We start from the raw sequence: 15,712 nt of genomic DNA, 5'->3' as shown, positions 1-15,712 counted from the left end.
TGCGTGGCAGACGTCCACGAGGTGCAGTCGCACTGTTTTGTGTTTATTTTATTATTAAAGTTTTTTTTTTTGAATGATGCTGGTTCCCACCTCCTTCTTCTCGTTTCTATGAATGTTTTTATATTATTAAAGTTGAAAGGCTGAAACAATCATTATTGTCTGCAACATACATACTACTACAATACTTAGCCAAAAGTTTGTGGACACTGCCTTCTGCTTAATAGGGCCCCTTAAATCCAGTGAAAACAATCACAATGCTGCAACATATAATGACATCTGCATAATTGTGTACTTGGCACATTGTGGCAACAGTTTGTGGAGAGCTGTTTTTCATTCCAGCGTGACCCGTGTGCACAAAGTGAGATCTAAATGTTTAACCAAGTCTGGTGTGGAATTTTTCTAAAATCATAAACCTGGAACCCACTGAGCATTCAAATGCTGACTGCTAAATTATTTTGTCTGACAATCTATGCAGCCTTGTTCCAGTTACCTTCCCAGAGAAATGCAGGACCGACTTTCTATTAATGACAATGCCCAACCACATATTAGTGTACTGGTCCCTACATAATTCTGACAATATAGTGTATATAACAAGTTCTCACCTATCCAGGATCTCTGTTTTGTAGAGGAATTTACTGTACTCGTCCAGAAGGGATGCGTGTGTTTGAAGTATGATGATGCTGTATAGCACCACAGCTGTTAGCATGATTAGCATCTTCAGTTCATAGTTGATCCTCAAAAACACTGAGCAGGAAATCAGGCCCAGAATGCAACTGTAGATAAAATACTAACGGCAGGAAAACAGAAGTCATAAATATTGTGTTGTGACTGCACAAAGCCCACTTATGTTCTTACTAAATAAACTATATTTGAATCAATGTTGATAAGACGTAGATCAAAAACAAAATCAGTCAGCTATCGACTAAAAATCGGCTAAAAGCTAAGCAACTTGTCCATGTGTTTAAGGACTGTTCCCCTTTCGAGGGAACTTCGAACTGCGCACTCTTAGGAGTCGCTTTGGGGAACACCTCGTCATGACCCGTGTCTGAAGCATACTATGAAAAAACACCAACGGGTTGGCCGGCGACAGCCTCTGACGTCACTACCCGCGCGACTATAAATGAGTGCCCGGAGAGCACGTCATTCATCTTCTTCGTCTTCATTGACTGTTTTGTTTGTATGATGCACGGAGGAGTATGAGCTCGTGGGGATCACAGGTGGATCTCGTTGAGGAGTTTAGAGAGTGAGAGAGTGAGAGAGAGTGAAGTGACATTCAGCCAAGTATGGTGACCCATACTCAGAATTTGTGCTCTGCATTTAACCCATAACACACAGAGCAGTGAACACACACACACACACACACTGTGAGCACACACCCGGAGCAGTGGGCAGCCATTTATGCTGCGGCGCCCGGGGAGCAGTTGGGGGTTCGATGCCTTGCTCAAGGGCACCTAAGCCGTGGTATTGAGGGCAGAGAGAGAACTGTTCATGCACTACCCCCACCCACAATTCCGTCCGGCCCGAGACCAGAACTCACAACCCTTCGATTGGGAGTCCAACCCTCTAACCATTAGGCCACGACTTCCCCTTAGAGAGGGACTTTCCCTTTCACCCTCTTCGGCGGCAGACGAGAGTGAACTTCGGGAGGAAGATGTGTTGTCATTAACCCTTTCTGATACTGAAGTTAATGCTCTGCTGGGTTCTACCCAGGAAGAGCAGGAGATGTCTGAGTATGGCGAAAAAGCTGAGGCTGAGTCTCCTCAATCCTCCTGCCCTGCGTATGGGGAGCTGTTAGAGGTTATGGATCGTGCCACAGCAAAGTTAGACTTGCCATGGAAACGTACCAGCAAAATAACGCTGCAAGGTCGCCTTGATGAGCGTTATTTTTCTGACCACAGCCCTCCAGCCCAGGTGAGCCTTCCATTCTTGCCTGATTTACATGCAGAAGTCGAAAAAGAATGGAAGAGGCCATTTTCTTCTCGCATCCATCGGTTTCAGCATACGAGTTATGCTAACATTGAAAATCGAAAAAGGCTACACAACTAAGTTACACAAAAAGGCTATGAGAAGATGCCCCCTCTAGAAGAGACGCTGGCTAGCTATCTCTCTATGGGGGAAACATCCTCTCTTAAATCTCTCTCTTTGCCATCTAAGCCCCCCTGCACCACAGACCTCTCTCTCCTCTCTCTTCCTCTGCCATGTGTAAGTCTATGGCTGCCATGGTAGTAACGGAGAGACATCTGTGGGTGAACCTGGCAGACATCGGGAGGAAAGAAAGGGACTTTCTTCTCGATGTTCCGGTCTCACCTTCTGAGCTTTTCGGTACCTCCGTCGAGACGATGGTCGAAAAGTTCAGGGAGGCAAGGGCGCCGCTTAGCTGCCTTTAAATCCTTCATTCCATGAAGGTCCAGGTCCGAATCCGAACAACATAGGGGTCATGGCCCGTCTCGTTCTGTGGATCAAAGACGGACAAAAAGGCTAGTGAAGGCTAAAAGATGGCTAGTGTCGCGGCTTGCGCTTCTCCCCCGCCTGTAGGCAGGGGCAAGAGAATCGTGGGTCACAAGGAGGTAAGCAGGACCTGAGGGATGTGATTCAGACGAAGCAGCATTCTCGTCCGAATCGGAACGATACCTAGGTAGCTACTCATTCCCTTTGGATGGTTTTAACTTCTGCTCTTATCCTCCCTTGCCTAATTCCCCTGTAACCACCAGCTCTCCACCTGATCGAGGTTAGGTGGAAAAATGTATCTCATAACAGTCTCATATGCTGGACCTTTGATGTTTTTGGTTGGTTCTACATTCATAATAACCACCTTACTGATGGTCCGGACTATAAGGAGGCGCCCCGTGAGCGGGGATCCAGTACAGGAGGGTGGGTGAGTATGTAACCATTTCTGTATATACTTATGGGTTAAATTGCTGGTGGTTATGTGTCTACCAACATTCTGTGAGTCTGTTTTACAGTGCTCAGTTGTGGCATCTACTAAACACCCGTCAGCACCGACCTTCCCGCCTTGTGCTCTGGTATTAGGTGGCCGAGATCACAGGCTTCTGCGGGAGCCTCGCTGATCATCAGAACTGGCATGGCACTGCAGGAGATTTCATGAATATCTGGCCAGGTCACCCTGGGGGGCCTTTCTGGCCGCTTATATGCGCTGTCACATCCAGTGGGAAGGTGGAGGTGGTATTTATAGAATTCTTCCTGTATATACTGCCTCAGGTGATGCTCCCCCTCCCAGAGCGCTCCACCATTAGTTCCACAGATCGAGTTGATATTCTCAAAACATATTTTTGAGATACATCATTCCATCTGTGAGCTGCTTGTTCAGAGTGCCACGAGAACCCCTCCCCAGAACAGTATTTCAAAAATCCATATTATGGTAAGTGTACGCGTGAAGTCTTTGCGCACTTTCTGAAATTCACATAGTGGTAAGTTCGCACGCTAGTGCTCTGCGTTCTTTCTAAAAATCCTTTATGGTAAGGGCTTCGCACTGTTGCTTCGTGCCCTTTCTTGAGTAGGTGAAAAGCCCCATTCATCTTGGGCGCCACTCCATTTATGTATCTTTGAATACCTATCTAAGCAGGGTATTGCTACCAGGGATCTGTTGAGACAGCTCCTTCAGCAAACTTGTGCGAGAGCAAGTGGTAGCCCCTTGTGTGACAGGCAAGACCTTGTATAAATAATGGTTTCTTAGCCGTATCCCTTTAAAAGAATCCTTCCTGATTCCAAGCCTTTAAGCTCTACCCCGGGCCGAGGCCCTAACAAATAAACTGGCTATGCAGCTTAGGCCTTTGGCTGTAAGGGATAATGTCACAGACAGCCATCTAAACGTCCAAGGGGCAACTTCCCATGGAAATGGTAGAGTTAGTACTTAGTGTTTGCCATGATTCTGGCCTGCACTCCCCTCAGCATGGCAGCGTGGGTATACTGTTCCCCAAAGCAACCCCTAAGAGGACGCAGTTCGAAGCTCCCTCGAAAGGGAACTGTCTCAGGTTACGTATGTAACCATAGTTCCCTGAGTAGGGAACGAGACACTGTGTCCTCTAGCTCCCTGCCATGCTTCGGACGCAAGCTTCAGACGAAGAAGATAAATTATTTGCTCTTCGGTCGCTTATTTATAGTCACACCGGTAGTGATGTCAGAGGCTGTCGCCGGCCAACGAGTTTTAATGTTTTTTCAAAGTATGCTTCAGACACGGGTCACGACAAGGTGTTCCCCAAAGTGATCCCTAAGAGGACGCAGTGTCTCGTTCCCTACTCAGGGAACTATGGTCACATACGTAACCTGAGACAGTTCTTCAGGCTGAACTGCATGACCAGTAAAAACATCTTTCTGAAGTGTATGAAACTAAATTAAAGGAGAAAACTAAATAAGATAATGTGGTTAATTAAAATATGAACTACCTCACTGTATAAAATCACAAATGAATGCCTTGTAGTTCTTTACCAGCTATTATAATTTCACCAGAAAAAGAAACATCCCATTTTCAGGCTACTGTATTTTAAATATAATTTTGTAAAAATATTTTACATAATTTTACACTTCAATAATTTTTTTAGAAATAAAAGCAGTTGAGAGTGAGAGGACGTTTCTGTTTTCAATGAGTTCATAATGAATATTATTTCACGTTAAATATAATGCTGCTCAAAAGTCCAAAAAAGGACACATACCAGTTTCCTCATTTACTTTTCACATTAACAGTCTGAAGGTCCTGAAAGTCATATGGATGTCATAAGTTAATATAGTTAACTCACAGGAAGGTAGAATGTGTTATTGTCCAGGTAAGAAATGGGATGTCCATCAGGCTGAAGAAGTGTCTCATTTGATGCATTATAAACTGTATCTGTGGATGTTAGGTTGTCTTCTACAAAGAACTGCAAGAGAAATTAAAAATATAGTGAATTTTTTTCTTTTTTTCTTTTTTTTTCAGAAATGCACAATTAAAAATACAGAAATAGTTATTGATAGTTATACTACAGGGCCATTAATTGCTTGAATCTGATTGACTGCTGAACATTCTAAGGTGTGCAATTATTTTCAGGGAAACACACAGTGAACATATGCTGCATCCCAATGTGCCTACTTATACCACGCCCTTATAGTATGTACTCTTTGGTGAATAAAAAGTACACACTTTTGAGTGTGTAGTAGAGTAGGCAAGCTTTGGGACATACAATCACATCATATAAATGCATCTTTAATGGACTACTCTGTCGAATAGTTACACTGTAAACTGGCACATTTCATTAATTTAACTTTCTACCATATCAGAGAGAAAAGTAGCAGCACAATGATCTGAGAGCCCTGGGTCTTCATGCAGAGATCTCTGCTCATATTGTCTGCATAATAATGCATTTAAAGTTAAAAAGGAAATGGATGTTTATAAAAGTTTACATTCCTGTTGAATATGAAATATAACACAGATTGCATTATATATTATTATTATTAATATATATATATATATATATATATATATATATATATATATATATATATATATATATATATATATATATATATTTATTTATTTTTATTTTTTATTTTTTTTTACCAGGTTAAATGCTTATTTATTAGTAGCTCAAATCCCTTAATCTAAACCTCTCTACATAACCATTGGTTGTTATTTGTAGTTTTTTAATGCTTTTTATTCATGTATCATGGATTGTGGGTAATGTTAGCCATTAGAGTGTGCACAGATCCAAACTTCAAAAATCGACCTACTATAGTAGGGGACTTTTGGCATACTCTTTTCAACATACTATGCTTTACTAATTTTGCTGCCTTCGTGGAGTGGGTGCAGATGTCCTGTGGATCTCCTGTGGACTGTGGACATCGCGGACGACACCAGCCCCACTCCGGATCCAAAGCCCAGCCCACCATCTCCCTGACGCGACCGATGAGCAATCGCATTGGACAGCGACAGAGCTGGGGATCGCCACGGAGCCAGAAACCGCAACGTCAGATCAGGTATGAGAGCCCGCAACAGAGCTTGCCACAGTGGAGAGTGTCATGGACCGAGAGAGCGCGGAGGGAAGCTCTGCCCACTGCACCCATATCTGAGGGTGAGCAGCGCTCTAGGGACAGTTATGAGAATCTTATTAATAGGGCTTGGGCGCCGCGTTGCATTCTGGGACTTGGCAGCCTCGCGAATGTAAACATACATGAAGTCGAACGAGAAGAAGCAGAGTTCCGAGAAAGAGAAAAGATGGTAAAATCGTGAAAAGGTTGTGGGATTTATAGGGATACGCTAAATATGGATGCCAGGGACCGGTATGTGGACAAAATCGGCACTATTAACGGTTTGGATCCATATGAAATTCCCAACAAATAGAGCTCGGGCGTAGACGTCATGGAATGGTGCATTGTGGGTAACGGCGGCCATTTTAGAGGCATCGCAAAGCAGGTTTGTAATAAGATAATAGCCAGTCTCCAGAAAAAGTTATAGAACGTGACAAAAAAAGTTGCCTATACCTATACGGACAAACTTAATAATGAAGCCAAACAACGCTACTTAAAAAAAGAGGTTGTAGGCGGAATCGATCCCTATGAACACATGAAAGTTTACCAAGCCTCAGTTTCCCTGATAATTTCTCCTACCGGGTCTGTGGAGTGAGCGCTTACACCTCCGATCAATTTAAAAATGTCACTTTCACTTTTTAAAAAGTCACTGGAGGCTCACCTGCAGATCATAAATGGATCTGCAAATTAAACGTGGAGAAAACAATCTTTCTCACTAAGGAAATGTTAACATTAACCAAGCATCAGTGGTGACACATACACACACACTTATCAGATTCTGCGAGCTATGAAGCTTGTTTAATTAATCAAATTAAGACACACGGATGAGAGGAAGTATGTCTAAACACTGTGCAGTAGCCCGAGTAGCAGTAATGGAGGCTGTCAACGTGGTGGCCACGCCAAGTAATGACATCACGACGCCCAAGCCCTATAGAGCATCACAGTCCCGCCCACAGCTGGTGCCGGAAGTAAAATTTCAATGCAATTTCTGCATTGACATTTGAAGTATAAGCCATAAAAACGTAACCATACATGGTAGACTTAAAACCAGCTACGGCTTGTACTAAGCTTTGGTATATGCTCATATAAACGCAAAAGGATCATGGACCTTGTTTTGATATAAATGCCTTTTATTCGCGATGTCTTGGCTAAGTATTCCATTACCCACAATCCTGAACAATCCCACAGTGTTGCATCTGATTGGTGGAGCCATAGACAGTAGGTGGATCTCGTGTAACCGTCTGGTTAAACCGCGCGAAGGTCCGTGAAGACTGAAGATCATTAATAAAAAAATTAAATAAAATAAAAACCTGTGTTGCATTTTTGCACGGTAGACTGATCAGTACAATCATGATTTCCTTGGCTGCCATGAGAGTTTTGCAGGGAGGTTGGTAACTTAGCTAGGCTACTGTAGCCTTCATATGGTATGAATCATATCAAGCATTTTATAATGCCACTGTCAAAACAATATTTAGCCTAGGCATACCTTTTTGTGCATTTACTGAACATTAGTGTAATGGCAATGACATGTGTTGATGACTGAGCAGTGATTGCAGTCAGGTACAAAGCACTGCACCATGTTGCTGATGTTATTGTTAACCACTTTCACACACGCACATATATAAAATACACAATGATAAATATAAAAATCAATACACGATACCTATATAAAACACTATTTATTTACACAATTGTAAATTCACTACGTACACTATATAAAATAAAATTCACTGGAGGAAATAGTTTGCGCGAGCGGCCGTCATCAGATTTGGAACTTTGGAAGTCGCTCAAACGGCTTGTTCGTGGTTGTGGCTTCAGTCGAATTCAATGAGGCGCGGTGGTTTGTGGGATGAGTAGTTCCTGCGTTCAAAATGAAAATATGTACACAGTCTTGTACCTTTGACTTTTTTTTGGATTTTCTCTTAATTTTTTCACTCGAAATGATATGTTATATGCTTATGAGTTCAGCCGTAGCTGGTTATCCTCACACATGCTCTAAAACTCTTTAGATACGGATTTTCCCGAAAGTCAATGGGAGAAATGAATGGGAAATTTACTTCCAGCACCAGAGCTCTCTCGGGCTGTGGGCGGGACTGTGATGCTCTATATGGATATGTATTCAGCACTGTTGGGAACGTTACTTTAAAAAAGTGATTAGTTATAGTTACTCACTACTTGTTCCTAAAAGTAACTGAGTTAGTAACTGAATTACTCTATAATAAAAGTAACTCGTTACCAGGGAAAGTAATTATTTGGTTACTGTAAAAAAAAAAAAAAAGTTGCTATATGTCAAAGATTTTTTTTTTTCTTTTTTACGGTTTTCACAAGTCAGTTAAATTGAGTAGAACAGACAGGTGTTCGTACATAACTTTCGATATGTATTGCACGTCAACAGATAGCAAGAGTTTTATCCTGCACTTCAAGTATTATATTTGTAAGAAAAGTGTTTTTGGCCACTTGCTTTGTAGATGCGTGTGTCACACATTACATGTACACATTACATGCACGTTCTTGACTTTGACCACAATGAATTTGAAGTAGTGCTTATATCTCCACCTTGAAAATGCCAACTTTTCATCGGATTGCTCCTGACTCGCCATTTCTGCTGCTGCTGCGAATCTTTGTGTAGCTGTTGCGTGTGTGTGTGTGTGTGTGTGTGCGTGTTTGGAGCCGGCATGTGTGTAAAAACACTGGCTCTGATTGGCTACCATGAAACTCATGTCTCTGCCTTAGCCAATCATAATCGCTTATCTCATTATTAGCCCACCTCCTCACTCGCTGTGTGAGCCAGGGTTGCGTTCAGATTGCATAGTTTATTAAATTATTGCATAGTAACGCACAGCATTTAACGTCCAGTAATGGAGCTGTAGCAATTAATTATTTTATGGAAATGTTGAACTCAAATGAAATGGAGACTGTGTTTCATTGTTTTATGTTTTGTATCAGACTTTCTTTATTGTTTAGTCTTTTAGAGTCTTTTTGACTCTTTTGGAATATATTTTATAAAACAGGATTTTATTTATTATTTAATTGTTGCTCAATTGTATTGTTGGTATTGCAAAATGAGCTACTTATGTAACTTGGAGAAATAAAATCGAACAGAAAGGAGATCAAGAAGTTATACGAGTTTTTAAAACAAATTGTAAAATCACGACTTTTAATTGAGTTAAATTTTTATAAATTAATGTTTACATTGAATATTTTGATGTGCTGTGCTCATTAGCTAAAACTTGTTATTTCGGAAATAATGTTGTTATTTATTTATTTACCCCCACCAACCACCACCCTTATTATATTGCATTGGAAAATATGTAGGCCTACTGTGATTTTGATAGAGTTTTATGTTTATAATTTTGGAATGAGGTTTGAAAATTTTTTATAAAAGGGTTGTCAAAATGAAATTCTCTCTCTCTCTCTCTCTCTCTCTCTCTCTCTCTCTCTCTCATAACTTACTTACACAACTTATGCATTAGTCTTCTATCAATGGCTCAGTTCTCCGTTACTAGGTTTAAAATGATATTTTGGAATAAGCAATGGAGGCATAATTGTATGTATTCTTCGATTATGGTGCGGGTTGTCTTTAAAGTATGTTTAGGACAAGTAAAATGTGAGAAAAAAAAATCCCCAGTTGTTTTAGAACATTAAGCCTGCTACACAACACTACTTTGTGCTCACATCTCGAGTCTTTTGCAGGGTCTCGAAGCACTGCCTTTTAAAATGTCTTGCGACGGGCCACCCAAAAGGCGGGGGCTGCAGGGGTGCCCCATACACATCTGGTTTTGGGGTATGGTAACTGTACTATAAGTGAAATAATTGAATTTTAGAAAAATAATGCACACCCAAGGTGTAACGCATCACCACCTCGGGTGTAGATTATTTATCTAACAATCAAATGGCCCATTGTCAATTATTCCTTACTTACCGCACAGTGAGAGTAACATAAAGTAAGTTAAATCACAGCATCATGTTGTGTTCTTTAAATTATATATACATGTACAATACAAGATTAAAATCGACAAATTTGTTTTCACGTTTGTTTACAAACAGTGACATATGCCACAAGTGCATTGGCCAAATCTGGAGGCCAAACAGTCCTCTGAAGCCAGGGCACAGATGGACACTAATCTCTGCCAAGAAACTCTGCAATAACGCATGTCAGACTACTATGGTTAAGGCTCTTAATGTAATGTGTGTGATCCAATTAGGGAGCATCTCAGTGTCTTATTTGTAAAACCATAAGCACAAAAGGATTCATATGAAATTTCCTGGATCAGTGTGGTTGACATACCATATTGAAGACAGCCATGATCAGGATGAGGGCTGTGGTTGCCATGGTGAGGGTGATGCGTGGCCAGGGCTTGTTGGCTATGATTCCGGAGGATTTAAGGATCCAGAGCCAAGATGCAGAAGCTGTCTTATCGCAATGCTATTGTTGGTCAAAACGAATTAAAAAAAAAATAAAAATAAAATAAATTAGTGCTGTCAAATGATTAATCACGATTAATCACATCCAAAAAAATTTAAAAAAATACACACACATAGAGTATATATGTAAGGGATAATCAATGGTTTGCCATGAATTAAAGGATTTTAAGTAAACAATGTGGAGGCCAAGAACCACGGCAAGTGTAGGGTGGTTGCCTCAAATATAACATCTTTTAATGCATGGCAAGCCATCGATTATCTCGCTAATTCTATTGTCATTTCAATCAATCAATCACCTTTATTTATATAGTGCTTTAAACAAAATACATTGCGTCAAAGCACTGAACAACATTCATTTGGAAAACAGTGTCTCAATAATGCAAAATGATAGTTAAAGGCAGTTCATCATTGAATTCAGTTATGTCATCTCTGTTCAGTTTAAATAGTGTCTGTGAATTTATTTGCAATCAAGTCAACGATATCGCTGTAGATGAAGTGACCCCAACTAAGCAAGCCAGAGGCGACAGCGGCAAGGAACCGAAACTCCATCGGTGACAGAATGGAGAAAAAAACCTTGGGAGAAACCAGGCTCAGTTGGGGGGCCAGTTCTCCTCTGACCAGACGAAACCAGTAGTTCAATTCCAGGCTGCAGCAAAGTCAGATTGTGCAGAAGAATCATCTGTTTCCTGTGGTCTTGTCCTGGTGGTCCTCTGACACAAGGTCTTTACAGGGGATCTGTATCTGGGGCTCTAGTTGTCCTGGTCTCCGCTGTCTTAGAGGTCCTTTCTAGGTGCTGATCCACCATCTGGTCTGGATACGTACTGGATCCGGGCGACTGCAGTGACCCTCTGATCTGGATACGGACTGGATCTGGTGGCTACGGTGATCTCGGAATAAGACAGACAAACAGACAAATATTAGCGTAGATGCCATTCTTCTAATGATGTAGAAAGTACAGTGTTATGTGAAGTGTTTCCGGTTCCAGTTTACCTAATTAATGCAGCCTAAAAATCCTTTAACGGATTTGGATATTAAAAGCATATTAGTATGTTATGTGTATGCCAGGTTAAAGAGATGGGTCTTTAATCTAGATTTAAACTGCAAGAGTGTGTCTGCCTCCCGAACAATGTTAGGTAGGTTATTCCAGAGTTTAGGCGCCAAATAGGAAAAGGATCTGCCGCCCGCAGTTGATTTTGATATTCTAGGTATTATCAAATTGCCTGAGTTTTGAGAATGTAGCGGACGTAGAGGAGTATAATGTAAAAGGAGCTCATTCAAATACTGAGGTGCTAAACCATTCAGGACTTTATAAGTAATAAGCAATATTTTAAAATCTATACGATGTTTGATAGGGAGCCAGTGCAGTGTGGACAGGACCGGGCTAATATGGTCATACTTCCTGGTTCTAGTAAGAACTCTTGCTGCTGCATTTTGGACTAGCTGTAGTTTGTTTACCAAGCGTGCAGAACAACCACCCAATAAAGCATTACAATAGTATAACCTTGAAGTCATAAATGCATGGATTAACATTTCTGCATTTGACATTGAGAGCTTAGGCCGTAATTTAGATATATTTTTGAGATGGAAAAATGCAGTTTTACAAATGCTAGAAACGTGGCTTTCTAAGGAAAGATTCCGATCAAGTAGCACACCTAGGTTCCTAACTGATGACGAAGAATTGACAGAGCAACCATCAAGTCTTAGACAGTGTTCTAGATTATTACAAGCAGAGTTTTTAGGTCCTATGATTAACACCTCTGTTTTTTCTGAATTTAGCAGTAAGAAATTACTCGTCATCCAATTTTTTATATCAACTATGCATTCCATTAGTTTTTCAAATTGGTGTGTTTCACCGGGCTGCGAGGAAATATAGAGCCGAGTATCATCAGCATAACAGTGAAAGCTAACACCATGTTTCCTGATGATATCTCCCAAGGGTAACATATAAAGCGTGAAGAGTAGCGGCCCTAGTACTGAGCCTTGAGGTACTCCATACTGCACCTGTGATCGATATGATACATCTTCATTCACTGCTACGAACTGATGGCGGTCATATAAGTACGATTTAAACCATGCTAATGCACTTCCACTGATGCCAACAAAGTGTTCAAGTCTATGCAAAAGAATGTTGTGGTCAATTGTGTCAAACGCAGCACTAAGATCCAATAAAACTAATAGAGAGATACACCCACGATCAGATGATAAGAGCAGATCATTTGTAATTTGACAAGTTAAAATTAGTATTGCTCTTTGCAGTGCAATATTTGACCAGAAGGGTAAAAATTATAGTTATTTTAGTCAGTTATGGTTCGTTAGCTCTAGCATTCTGCCTGCTTCAAATCACAGAGATGATGAGTGTGGTAAGATTACATTTCTAAAGTATTATTATTAGAAATATAGAAATGAAGACATAAAGAAAATCCTGGATACAGAGAGAATGGCAACTATGCCAACACTGTGACTTAAATCAAATAGAGGACAATAAACACTTTCTTCTTGTCTGTCCTATATACACCACTACAAGGAAAATATTCTTTCCACAATTTGAAGCATTGAATTCTTTTTTCTCTCTCTCTCTGAATGACTCAGTGAAACTCTGCTGTATACTCGGACAGGATGAGACAGCAGTCAAAGTAGCTCAAACTGTGTATACACCTTAAACACAATACAAAATGGTTAATTCATTCTATCCATTTGCTTTATTTGACATTCTTCATTGAATGTAATTGTTATCATTAATATTAGAAATACTGTCTGCTGTCATGATAATTATTTTTTTTGTATTTATTCATTTTATCACATTTATTACTCTGTCTATTTTTTACTTTGATGGTGTAATTATACTCAGTATTTTACACATCTAAAATGCTTTGACAATACTGTAACACAAATGTCAAGCAAATAAAGTTCAACTTGAACTTGAACTTGAGAAAGAGAGAGAGAGACAGAGAGAGAGAGAGAGAGAGAGAGAGAGAGAGAGTTGTGTGTGCTTTACCTGCGTCTGCACATCTCTCTACAAACAATCAATTCATAAAAACAGTGATTTTACCACCTCGCTGTTGAGGGATATAATGTTGCTATCTAGTATCTAGGCTATTTTATTAATAAAAAGAATGAGGAAGCATTGGCAACAAGTTTATGTGTGTGCATAGGGCACACGATCTCCAACCTCTCTCTTCATTTCTGTGTGTGTGTGTGTGCATCAATTAAAGAAGCGCGTTAATATGGAACTGTGATTAAACTGACTTGGATTAAACTACCTGAGCATTAAACAGTTTAAATGCAGCCAATCAGGATCCAGTATTCAGACAGAATATGGAATAATTTGAAAATATTTACCTGTATTTACATGTATATATTTATATTCATATAAATGTATTTAGCATATAAACATAACACATTTCACTTCAATCATTTGGCAGCACTAAAATACATTTATACATAAAAAAGCATGGCTGGTTGGTTGGTTGATTGGATGAATTGTATTATTGTGATATGCCTTGGGAAATCTGTACAACACATTCTCATCAGACTGTTATCACAAGGTCATGGTGGAGTATAAACACATGATTCACTTCATTTCATGCACCGGTTTTCTTTTCTTGTACATTTGGGAAATATTACTGCTGTTGATGCTTTTGTAATATAATAAATAAAGCTACTAAGAGCTGAGTCAGAACAACTATCACAGTGTTAAACAAGCATAAGACCTTCCAAAATTTACACAATTAAATTGACATCAGCAACAACCTGTACAACATCAACCCTTAAAACTTTATAATCTGTTACTTTTTTATACTGTAAAAAAAATTAAAAATAAAGATCAATTCAATTTTAATGTAAGATTGTCAGTGATTATGTCTAATATATATTGCACTGTGTCTATATTCTTCCATTTAGTACTTGCACTACCAACAGATTTAGCAATAACATCTAAATGTGTATTTATATTTGGGTTGTGACTTAGAAATGGGCGGGCACTTTGTTTTCTTGGATTTTGTGCGTAAAAGAAAATAAAATTTATGTGCAAAGTAAAATAGGTGCGAAAATAATTGAGAACTTCTGCTCTTCACTTCGTGCACAAGAAGTTTAGTAAATTGTGTTGAATCTTCATGTTTGGTTCATGGTTTATTTGTCATGAAAATACATTGTGGCCACAAGATATAAAATAGTGGGAACATCATAGCAAGTCGAGATTATGACATATATATCATTAACTAGTGGCTACAAGATAATTTTGTCGAGGTAATGGCAATGGCTTATGTAATGCCCACGCAATATATAGACAGGATTCAAATGAAAATAAAATTAAGTTTATTGATAATAAATATCAAAAGAATATGTACATAATATGGGCTTATAAGAAAACATTTTCTTCCATCTCACCCTACTTACTAAATCAATAATAATAATAATAATAATAATAATAATAATTATTATTATTATTATTATTATTATTATTATTATTATTATTATTATTATGATTATTATATTAATTATTATGTCACCTTCATTTAACATTTATTTCTTTAAATAATGTACAGTATTATTAGGTTACTTAAAATTGCTACTACATTTTTTGTAAATACTGTTAATGCACATCAATCATGCTTATAAAGTTTGACTGGAAGAGGTGGAAATACTGGTCTGCTCATCTCTAATGATTGGAAAAAATTAAACCTTTACCATCTTTTGGTATCAACAGCTCCTTTGAATCTCATTCAGTCACTGTTACCTAATCTCTTACATTTTGTAGTTGTCTATCGACCCCCAGGACCACTAGGTAACTTTCTGGATGAATTAGATGTGTTGCTCTCAACCTTTCCTGAGGATGATACTCCCCTAGTTATGCTTGGAGATTTCAACATCCACCTCTGTATGCTGATTTCCACATTCTGCTTGCCTCTTTTGATCTCAGTCGAGTGTCAACTACTGCTACTCACAAATCAGGCAACCAACTGGACCTTATTTATACATGACACTGCTCTACTGATCATGTACTGGTTACTTCACTGCACATGTTGGATCACTTCCTCCTCACACTTAACCTCAACAAGGTCCCTGACACATCATTTACCCCTCCACATGTCATCTTTCGACGTAACCTACGCTCACTCTCACCCTCCCAGTTGACACGTTTTTCATTAATAAAATAAAAAAACATCAGTGCACAATTTTTTAAACCACAATGAGTCAAGCTCATATCACCAACAAACATACAATCATTTTCATCCTTCTCTTCACTCTCTGAGGCAGAAGTCTCCAAACT

At 39.3% G+C, this 15,712-nt stretch overlaps 1 protein-coding gene across 3 annotated transcripts in view; it reads right to left on the bottom strand.

Annotated features, from left to right (window-relative positions):
* Positions 1–15,712, bottom strand: part of adcy2a (adenylate cyclase 2a) — a 157,243-nt gene that overhangs the window by 10,961 nt on the left and 130,570 nt on the right. For 2 of the 3 annotated variants that reach the window (XM_026284118.1, XM_026284120.1), the window contains 3 exons: positions 10,307–10,444; positions 4,755–4,874; positions 603–787 (listed from right to left, as the gene is read on the bottom strand). In XM_026284118.1, coding sequence (XP_026139903.1) covers positions 603–787; positions 4,755–4,874; positions 10,307–10,444 — 443 coding nt within the window. The remainder of the gene's footprint in view (positions 1–602; positions 788–4,754; positions 4,875–10,306; positions 10,445–15,712) is intronic. The other variant, XM_026284119.1, reaches the window with a different exon arrangement.

The sequence above is a fragment of the Carassius auratus genome, chromosome 16, assembly GCF_003368295.1.
Source record: "Carassius auratus strain Wakin chromosome 16, ASM336829v1, whole genome shotgun sequence".
Classification (NCBI taxonomy): Eukaryota; Metazoa; Chordata; class Actinopteri; order Cypriniformes; family Cyprinidae; genus Carassius; species Carassius auratus.
This window is presented reverse-complemented; position numbering and strand designations above follow the sequence as displayed.